The sequence below is a fragment of the Populus alba genome, chromosome 9 (genome assembly GCF_005239225.2).
Source record: "Populus alba chromosome 9, ASM523922v2, whole genome shotgun sequence".
Lineage (NCBI taxonomy): Eukaryota > Viridiplantae > Streptophyta > Magnoliopsida > Malpighiales > Salicaceae > Populus > Populus alba.
The window spans coordinates 6,443,454-6,453,939 of record NC_133292.1 but is presented as its reverse complement, the minus strand read 5'-3'; the positions used below and the strand labels follow the sequence as shown (position 1 = coordinate 6,453,939).

The 10,486-nt window shown below is 35.1% G+C and overlaps 1 protein-coding gene across 3 annotated transcripts; it reads left to right on the top strand.

Annotated features, from left to right (window-relative positions):
- Positions 1-295: 295 nt before the first annotated feature.
- On the top strand, positions 296-10,455 carry LOC118027660 (chaperone protein dnaJ GFA2, mitochondrial-like). 3 transcript variants are annotated; one of them, XM_073411379.1, is made up of 19 exons: positions 296-626; positions 712-811; positions 1,080-1,154; positions 1,356-1,438; positions 1,658-1,741; positions 1,826-1,864; positions 3,241-3,333; positions 3,816-3,863; positions 3,959-4,046; positions 4,195-4,259; positions 4,356-4,430; positions 4,951-5,023; positions 5,861-5,952; positions 6,725-6,796; positions 7,110-7,166; positions 7,248-7,296; positions 7,969-8,035; positions 8,314-8,414; positions 9,737-10,455. In XM_073411379.1, exons 1-18 carry the CDS (start codon positions 540-542, stop codon positions 8,405-8,407), a joined length of 1,341 nt encoding a protein of 446 aa, XP_073267480.1. In that variant the 5' UTR covers positions 296-539; the 3' UTR covers positions 8,408-8,414; positions 9,737-10,455. The 3 variants fall into 3 exon arrangements, with proteins under 3 accessions (XP_073267480.1, XP_034886954.1, XP_034886953.1); XM_035031063.2 differs by lacking the exon at positions 9,737-10,455 and adding an exon at positions 8,530-8,841; XM_035031062.2 differs by lacking the exon at positions 9,737-10,455 and having other exon boundaries at positions 297-626; positions 8,314-8,841.
- Positions 10,456-10,486: the final 31 nt, after the last annotated feature.

Here is a 10,486-nt window from a genome sequence, read left to right as displayed (position 1 = left end):
GTATATCTCTTAAATAAATATCGCTTATTTTATAATATGATAATAATTATTTTTTATCTAAAAATATATTAAAATAATATATATATATATATATATAAATTATTTTTGATATTAAAATATTAAAACACATTTTATGATTCACCGAAGAAAAAGCAAATGTTTACAAAATAGAAAATAAGATGATGATGTCAGAACGAGTAATAAAGGACTAAACTGTAACAAAAGTATCACGGAAGGGACCAAATGCACCACAAAAAGGTGCCTGTCTCCAACAAGATTGGCCCGTGCCCTCGTAGCCGTAGGGTTTTGTCTTTCCAGTTTCTAGATTCCTTTAAAAAAACCAACAAAAACAACCCTCTCCCTTCCTCTCAAACTCCGAGAACCTTTCCAATCTAAAAAACCAGGGCTATTGTAGGGTTTAAGCCCCCACCCAAAAAATCCCAAAACCAAAAAAGAACCGAACTTTCTAATTATTCCCCAATTCACATAAATTGCTAGAAAAATAAAGACTTTTGAAACCCTAGTAAAGAACCCACCAAATGGTTCGGTCTCGTGGCGTCAAGCTTGTTGGTTGGCTAGCTCGCCGTTCTCTCCCCTTCAACCTCCTCGAAGATCCTGCTGATTCCGTATGACTTTGATTATTTATTTGCAATTATTTTCGAATTGCTTTAATGTACATTTCTAATTTGTGTAATTTTGTTTTAATTGCAGGTATACAAGAGTGTACTAAGTGGGAGTTTTAGGAGATTGAGCGGTACTGCTGGGGTTTATAATCCTATTAGGTCTATTGGCAATCACACTCATAAAAATGGTAGCTTGCACTTGTTTTATTTGCTTTCTTCGTGTTTTATTTAATTTGATGGGTTGTTTTAAGATTCTTTGTTTGGTTAGCTGGAAAGTTTAAAGTTTTGGACTTTTGAGTTGTTTCAACGACTTGGGCTTCAAAAGCTATAAAATTGTGGTGGATTAAGCTTTAGAGAGTCTGAATTATGCATGCGTTTCTCTAATCTGTTCGTTTTCTTTGCAACAATTTTTTTTTGGGGGTGCGTGTTCTGATTTGTGTGCTTTGAAATTTGCAGTTAACCAAAAAAATTGGTTGCTATTGGGAGCTTTAAATGCAAATTTTGGTGCTGCGAGGTCAATTCATGGCTCTGGTATTTTACTTGCTCTGCTTTTAGTATTTTTCTTTTTAAATCTAACCTGACTGTGTTTTTTTGGTACAAGTTTTGTTTTGTTGACACTGAAATTGCTGCAACATTTGTGATGTTACTAATTACTAGTTTTGTATTCTAAAATATTTCCTGGGCATTTTGTGTAGCTAACAATGTACGTTTTTTTTTTTTTTTCTGGCCCAGCTCATTTGTCCAAAGATTATTATGACGTGCTTGGCATTAGCAAGAATGCTAGTGCATCTGATATAAAGAAAGCTTATTATGGGGTAGGTTTTCTCTTCATACCTGTCTTAATCTTTGCATATTTCAGCACAAATACTGCAACTCTCCTGCATTATTTTTTCTGTAATTTGGGTGTTTGGTCCATACATTCATGTTTTTACTCTGTATCGTGATAAGATTGCAACAATGCAGCTGTTACTTGACAACTTTTTTTTTTAAGCTTCATTTATGTTTTCTGATTTTACTTTAGTACCACTCTGCAGCTGGCAAAGAAGCTCCATCCTGATACAAACAAAGATGACCCTGAAGCTGAAAAGAAGTTTCAAGAAGTTTCAAAGGCCTATGAGGTACATTTTGCAGAACAGAATTTTGCCTCTTCCTCAAAGTTACATAGAATACTGAATGGATAAATTTCGTTGGTTATGTTGCAGGTTTTGAAAGATGATCAAAAGCGGGAACAATATGATCAGGTTTCATATTTAATTTTAATTGTGTATTTGTTGAATAAGTGGAAAATGCATGCCTTTATAGCTCATGACCAAGTTGCATACAATATCAATGAATGATTGAAAACATGCAATAACTGAAAGAGGATTTATAGCTCTTAACTGGGATGACATGCATGCATGTTGAAATCCTCCAATCCATAAACTACAATTAGCCAATAGAGAAAGGTGACATATGTAGGTGTTTACATAAATAGTCTGGGGATGCAATTAGCAATCCCATTATACAGAGTCTGGTGATGAATGTAGCAATCCATTTTTTCATTAGTCGATCTCAACAATTACTTTTACTTTAGCTATGTTTTTAGATTTAGGATTGTAAATGAGAATGTAAGTAAAAAAAAAGCCAGATGGTTGGAACAAGCTAAAGTGTTCACCTGGCAGCTTTTATTTTTTTGGGAGGTTGGATGGGTGCTTCTAGTAGTGTGAGAGTGCTGGAGTAATGTTTAGTTAAGGTCAAGTGGTGAAATAAAATTGAAAGTTTAGGCAGGGAAAGAACTAATTAGCACATCCAGAAGCTCTCTCATGGTTTAAATTGAAAGATTCTAGTTTGTAGTGGATAGGTCATTGTTAGAATAATCTAGAATTTCGTTTTGTAGCATCCATTACCATGATAATTTTGCTTGAGTTTTCAACTGTCAACCTGCGAAAGCAATTTCTATCTGTAATTTTGAGAACTGTCAAGCCTTGTCTCTGAACCAGCCCACATGAAGTTTTATTTTCAAATAGGAGTTGCTAACTTCTTACCACAAAAACAATTAAGGATCTCATTCTTGCAGAAGAATAATTGCATCTGCTCTAGCTTGAAGATTGGGCTTAATCTGGAACATTAGGGGATTTTAGTGGGCAGATAGGTTAGTTGGTGGGACAATTACATTTGTTTTTAAGTTTCCATGCACTGGAACCCAAGCATATGGTAAGGTCATTCTTTTTGCTCAGTTTACTTGAAACCATACCATCTCGGTGGTGTATGTTAAACATTCTCGTGTGCTTGTCTTTCTATTCTATACAATATGCGAATATTCTCTTGTTGTCTTTAAATTTTATTATTCATTTTGGCCTGCATTCCTTCACTAAAAGAATGTAAGATCCTGTTAGGGTTTGAAGTTCACATACTTTGCAAACTATATTTTTTAAGAGAAAAAGAACACCAACCTTTGCATGCACACATCTGCTATATTCTCTCTATCTCTGCCCCCCCCCCCCTTTTTGAAGGCACTCTATCCATAGAATACATTGAAATTCTCTTCATTGCAAGCGCGTTTTTATACAATACATAATTTAATGTTCCTCATCTATTTATATCTGTACTGATTTGCATTATATTTGCAAACTTATAGCTAGGCCATGACGCATTTGAAAACCAAGATAATTATCAGCCTGGTGGACCAGGATTTGAGAGTCCATTTGGTGACTTCTTCAGAATGGAAGATGTAATTACTCTCTAGCTCCTTTTTCTTTGTTTTGATTCTCTCAAACTCAATAGTTTCTCTTCAACTGTGAATTATCTCATGGTTTAATTCCTCATATCTGAAGCTTAAATTAAATAAGGGTGGCCTTTTTCTTAGGGCAAGAGCTTACATTCCGTGGAGTTGCAAACTACTGGGGTTGAAATTGAAATTGAAATTGTTGGCTGAAATGAGCAGGGCTGTCATTGTTATGCCTCTATAACAATTAAGCAGCAGTACAATTAAACTGTTGCTGCTGCTTTGTAGTATAAGACTTTATGTAGTATGCTTTCTTATAAAATTTCCACAAAATGGCTGTTTAATGCAATACAAGGAGAAATATATTTGCTAGTAACTTTTTTTTTCAGGTGGGGGGGTGGGGTCTTTTAAACATTTGACCTTCATAGTTGAAATTAACATGCTGTCTTTATGTGCATGATGCCACCACTTGTGTTGATGGAGATCAGATATTCAGCAATATATTTAGACAGAATGTTGCTGGCCAAGATGTCAAGGTTCTTATAAATTCCTTTCATGTTGATTGGTGCTCTCTCCTTTGGTCTAGAGTTAATTTTGACTTCCATTTTCTTTTTAAAACCATCATGTGTAGGTTTCCATTGAACTTTCCTTCATGGAAGCTGTTCAGGGATGCACCAAAACTATTACATTTCAGACTGATGTGGCTTGTGAAGCTTGTGGTATGGTTATTTTCCTCGCTTAAGCTTAAGCTTTCCCTTTTTTTTTTTTTTTTGGGGGGGGGGGTTTGTTAGTTCATAACTGTAGCTCTCCTCTTGTATTTTCTTAAGAGAGTGGGCCTGGTCTGATTTTTTCTATTCATTTTCCCAGGTGGAGAAGGTGTTCCTCCAGGAGTAAAACCTCAAATGTGTAAACGCTGTAAAGGCAGAGGCGTGGTTAGTTTCACTTGCAGAAGTGTTTGATGGTGTTATGTATTCTGGAAATACTGGGTGCTTTCCCTATGTAACAAATCACATTTCCTACATTTGCAGATATCTACACAAAAGGGATTTTTCAGTTTTCAGCAGACATGTGATCAGTGTGGTGGAACTGGGCAAACTGTTTCGGTATGGTACTCGATGTTTGTTTTCCTCTGGGTTCTGCAAGTCATCTTTAAATAATTTTAGGAAATATTGATTTTTTATAAGCAAAATTTTGGGAAGCAATAAAACTTGTTCTTTCTTCATGAAGCAACCTGAAGAGGTATTACTTTGTACGTTGGCACCAGTGTAGAAATTTTTATTTTAAAGTGTTGTATATAGTTGCATTAATTTTGGCTTCTGAATTCTGCAATCTGGCAGATTTGATATACTATGGCAACCCCTTTTTTCAAAAACTTTAGGAAACCTTGCTTTCTTGATAAGAAAATTTGAGGAAATTGCAACTTTGTTGAAGTTTTTAATTGTGGGTTTATGGTTTACCTCTAGTCTTCTATATGAACCACAGCTAGCCTGGAAGTTCTTCAGTAGACAGCCTAGTAATGTGATTTATTAAATTATTCTTCCAAAATTTGATTATTTAATGGGACTTAGTCCTTTGATTTTATCTTTTAATTTAATGCATATGCTTCTCTACTCTTGGTGCCAGAGTTTTTGCAGGTCTTGCCATGGACGCAAAGTAGTGAGAGGATCAAAGACAATTTCATTGAACATTCCAACAGGTTTGTCTGTAGATCTTGAAGCATCTTGTTGAATTTCCCGCCTTGTATGATTTTGTGGCCTTATTATCTGTCTTTGGTCAGCACTCTCACATGCTCCACACAACATGGTCTTACAATGGCACATCACAGTTTTTTTTGTTTTTTGCTCTTTCTCTCAATTAGGCATTTCATATGAAACAGGAACAATGTGCTCGTTTCTTTGAATGCTTTTCTAGATCTGTTCCTTATGGTACCCAAAGCAGTTAGAAGCTAAATAAGCCAGAGATAAAAGTCAATGTCTCTCTCAACCCTGAGTTCTTGGGTGCTAGACTGAACCATAAAGTTAAAGAAATCAAAACTGAATGCTAAATTAGTGCCAAACATTAGATCTAGGTATCTTCTATTTGTGGGATGGAAGAGCCCTAAACAATGATAGCTTTGAGTCAGGGCTCTGATTTAATCTTTGAAAAATAAACTCCACTGAGATCCTCACACCATTTATGAACTAATATACAAAATTGACATATTTCCTTTGACAAAAGAAAAAAACTTGATTAGGCAAGGCTAAATTCAATTCTAAACAAGAACCATTTTGACAACCAGAGAAAACAATAAATGGGGATAAAGCGAGCTACTTGTCCACCGCATTCCCTGTGTTAAACAATCAATTACTGTCCAGTCCTATTTTTTACTTCCAGATATGTATTAGGGATGGAATATAGTGACATCCTCAAATGAACTCAACTTCTGATTTCTGGAAACATCATGAAAATGGTCTATAGATATGGTTGTCCATTTTCCTGCGTAGAACTTTTTATTGGTTTTGGTGACTGACTTTGAGTTTCTTGGCATCTGCAGGAGTGGATGACAATGAGACTATGAAGCTCCCTAGAAGTGGCGGAGCAGATCCAGAGAAAAATCAACCCGGGGATCTCTATGTTACAATCAAGGTAATTCAACTCCCTCCTTATTTAATATTGTTGTGCTGCTATATTTGCATGTTGTGTTAATTATTTCTTTGCTTGCTTGTGTGATGTTTTACGATGCATTATCGACAAAGATAAATTTTTTTTAATAATTAGTAATTTGACATCAAGTCCTCTTCTAATTTGTTATGGAGAAAAAGGTCAGGGTCATTTCCTTGCAGCATTATTTAGCATGGCATGGTTTTTTGTGATTTTTACCCTTTTCATTTGCATGGATGGTTGTCAATCTTACTGCATTCACACATTATAACAAGAAGCCTGTAGCATTTTAGTTTTCAAATTGCCTTGCTGCTGGCAAACTCTTGGATGAGTTTTGTTATCTTATTGAATTTTAAATGGTTATGCAATAGTCATTGCTTGCCTAGCAAGCTGGATGTGGGAATCAAGAAATAGAAGAGTAGTGTGACATGGAGGATTGATCCACCTTGTCTGCTGGATTTAATGCAGGGTAATGACAACATTTGAAATAGTGAAGTCCCCATTGGATATGTAGAAAGTTGACATTTTAAGGAACATTTTTTTGTAGCTGTCCTTTTCCACTGTAATTGATTGTTCTTTGAAATTTTTGCTTTTAGGTGGTTTACTTTCTTCCATTTCATTCTTTCTTCTGCTTGTTTACTTTTTGTGTGCTTAGACTCTGTTCCCATCCGATACTTGTCAACTTCCCCCGATCCTATTGCATCTATCCCATTTTGTTATTGAAGTCATTATGAATTTCCTCCTCCCTCCTCCACAGGTCCGGGAAGACCCTGTTTTCCGAAGAGAAGGCTCTAACATTCATGTTGATGCTGTTCTAGGCATTACCCAGGTAAAAACTCTTTTTTTCATGGTTTTAGAAAAACACTAAGATTCTAATGAACAGAATTCATTCCTGTTATCTATGTGTTTCAGTGCATTTCAAGGTTCTCATTTACAAATTCTTTCATTATTTTAAGTTATGGGTAATGCTTTATTTGTATACTTGTTAAACAAAATGTAGTACTCAGTTCAGATGGTCTTCTTGTTGAAACATATAAATCTTGCAGATTTTTTTGTTATAGACCTAAGTCACAAGTCGTAACATAAAATCCCATTTAGCATCCATGCCAGATGCAAAATTTATTTCAATTGCTCTTTTGCAGGCAATTTTGGGGGGAACCATCCAAGTTCCAACTCTCACAGGAGATGTTGTACTCAAGGTTGTAATCTTTTTGCTTGATTTGATTATGCTAAAAAATAAATCAATTCATTGTTCACCTTAACATGTTTTATATTTTCAGGTCCGCCCTGGCACCCAACCTGGTCAGAAGGTGGTTCTGAAGAATAAAGGTGAGATGAATGCAATTTTTGCTCTCCTTACTCCTGCCTTAGATATCTTTCTTTGCTATATGTCTGCTCAAGGTTTTCTGGTTATCTATACTGTAAGCATGTGGTTTTTTTTTTATGCATTCCCTTTTTAGTAGATGTTTCACATTGATAACTGATGACGCACACATGCGCACATGCATATATATTTCTTCTTTCTCTTGCTTTACAAGATATGATTTTTGTGGTCTTGTGGTTAATTACTACTACTATATGAAGCCCTAATCCTAAGATATATAGATTTATGCACATTTTGGTATTCAATATGATGAGGGATAACTAGAATATTGGGGGAAAAAATTATCTGACATTTTCCTTTAAAGATTAGTATTTGGCTGGATCCCTCTTGTTAGGCTTCTTGTACTTGCATTCTGGATATTTAGACTTAAAATTTTTTAAACTGGCCTTTGTTTCCTCTTTTCACATCTTATTCAAATCTGCTGTAATTTTTTGTAAAATATGGAATTAATGACGATAAATTTGGAAAAGCCTCAGCAGTTTTTGTTGTGTTTCTCGGTGATGTTCTTTATTCCTTCATATGTGCAGTTGTGCTGTGTGTTTTGTATTCTTTGGTCGGTCTCTACTACTCTGCCTTGGTCTGAAATAAAGGAAGAACTTCTTGGTGTTTTCTGACAGGGATTAAAGCACGGGCCTCTTACTCATTTGGTGATCAGTTTGTGCACTTCAATGTCAAAATTCCAACGTGAGTTTTCATTCCTTTGTCAGTTTATTTCACCATGCTTAACTTTTATATATATTTGCTGCCTGTCCACTACTACCAGAAATGGATGAATGATATGTCGAGATGTTTTCTTCAAGAAAGATCTTTGCTGGTGATTATCCCATGTCATTGTGTTTTGCCCATAATCCACAAAGGGTTCATATGGACAACACAATATATATTGTAAATATAGCCATCTATTTGGCCGGATAGTTCCTTGTGTTATAGACAATGCCTTACAGAAAATATGTTTGCTACAGGACTTTGACCCCAAGACAGTGTGAATTGATTGAGGAGTTTGCCAAAGAAGAACAAGGTGAATGTGACAAACGTGCTGCTGGAGCATCTGGGTGAGGCCATGGTAATATTTTTCTTATCGTGATCATCCCATATTACTGCTTAGAAGAAGATTGTTCAACAAAGGAGAATGATAAAGAATAGGAAAAAGATCAATTGTAATAACCGACCTGTTTCAGAGTTTTGTAGGAGAAATGTTGAGATGGATCTGACTTCTTATTTATCCTGGAAGGTTACATTTTTCCCCACCAAATCAACCATCGCATGATACCCCATCTGAGACAAAATGATCGCTTTCAATTTCAATAGCTTAGTTTTGTATATAATTATACTTTGTACTACAATGGCTGGTTCTTTTTTGGATCAATTACTGCAATGATTGTTATGTGGGTGAACCTATGGATCCGGCGTTTCATTAAATTGATCAAGCTAAGCTTGTGGAAACACGTGCTTAATTATATTTTACATGTTAACATCGTTGACCTTTTGAAGCTGAGACTTGAGAGTATTCTACTCCCCGTTTACTTATCTGTGATAGAAACTCGTTTGTTCTGACGGATATGGTCCTGAGAAAATGAAGGCTATTTTTTTCCTGTTTGGAAAATGAGTTATCCAAAAGGTTTAATTCTTGAATTATTTCCCACTTGCTAATTTCAACTTTTTCGCAATTCAATAAGAAATGGAACGCACCTTCATCATAGATTGCACGTTGTTAGGGAACCTATTTTTATGATGTGTAAATGTATGTAGCTGCATCTGTGCTTGCTCTTCTGCATAGTAAGTGATAAGATTCAGGTGTTGGGATAATTTAATTCTGGCTTCATTAGGAGATTAAATGGGTTATCTGTTTGTAATGAGAGGTTTTTCTGGGACAGAAAAGCTCCCTCTTTTTATATAGCTTTCTTCATTTTTTTTTAATAAAATTTTTTTTAAAAAAATGTTTATTTGTTGAGAATGAAGAAGAATTTTTGCACTGGAAAAAAAAAAATCGTTATTATTTTTCATAAAGAATCAAAGTTATAATTTATAATAGTTATTTTAATATTTTATATTTGTGATAATCTATTTTATTTTTCTGTTCAATTTAAAAATTACCATAAAAAATGTTATATTTATGAACTAAAGAAAGTGCACTAGATTTATAATAAAAATTGAAATTATGACACTAACAAAATTGAAATAAAAAAGTCTTACATTACAAGATAGTATTTGTATATATAAAAAAAGTATTGTATCATTTGATTTTTTTTCATTTGAAAAACAATGAAGAAATTGTAAATGAAAACCTTAGGCAACTTAACGATATGTTTTTAGAATTCGAATTTTTTTTTTTTTAAACTTTATAAACTACTTCGCGTTCCCTTTCTTATCATTAATCAAATATAGGAACAGGAAAAGAAAAATCTCGAAGAATAGCGAAAAAACAGGTATAGGCATTTTCATCTGGTGCTCTTCGCATGTTCTACCTGAAAGCCAGCCATGAGAGGATGGATCTTTTATTAGAAGAGAACTGGGAAAAATTCCAATACGAGGGGCGTTGTGGTCATAACAAAAGAGGCACCTGAGTTATCAGAGAAACTTCCTTCAGAGCCGATGATCGATTGCTTGAAGGCACTTCGGTGCATCGCCAGCCTGGTGGGGTGGTAAAACGAGCCCATGCCCTTGCTAGCTGTTGCCTTCGTCCAATTCAATTCAGCTGGATGGCTCCCGCTGGCAGTTTGCAAAGGTTTCATCGCTCCCAAGCTCGAGAACACTTCCCACCCAGCATCTTTTGCTTGTTGCGTTGTAGAGAAGAGAGTTAGATTTTGCAGAGCAGCAACGCAGCAAGATCGTTTCAGGGAACCAAAAGCCCAGATATCAAGTTCAAGTCAAAGCGCCAGGCACATGAATTCATCTCTTGTGAGTCCCGCTCTATACGGTCGTATTTGTTTTTTTATTTGATTTAATATTATATGGTCATATTAAATCTTTTTATTATTTCATCTTACATCTAAAACTCAAGGGTGTAAATAATAGGCTTAGGTATGCCATGCGGCGTTACACACGTGATTTGAGTTGTTTTCTCTTGTTCAAATGAATATTATTGTTGATTTGTCTATCATTTATTTTTCAATTCTTTAACTTCTTCTAGTCATT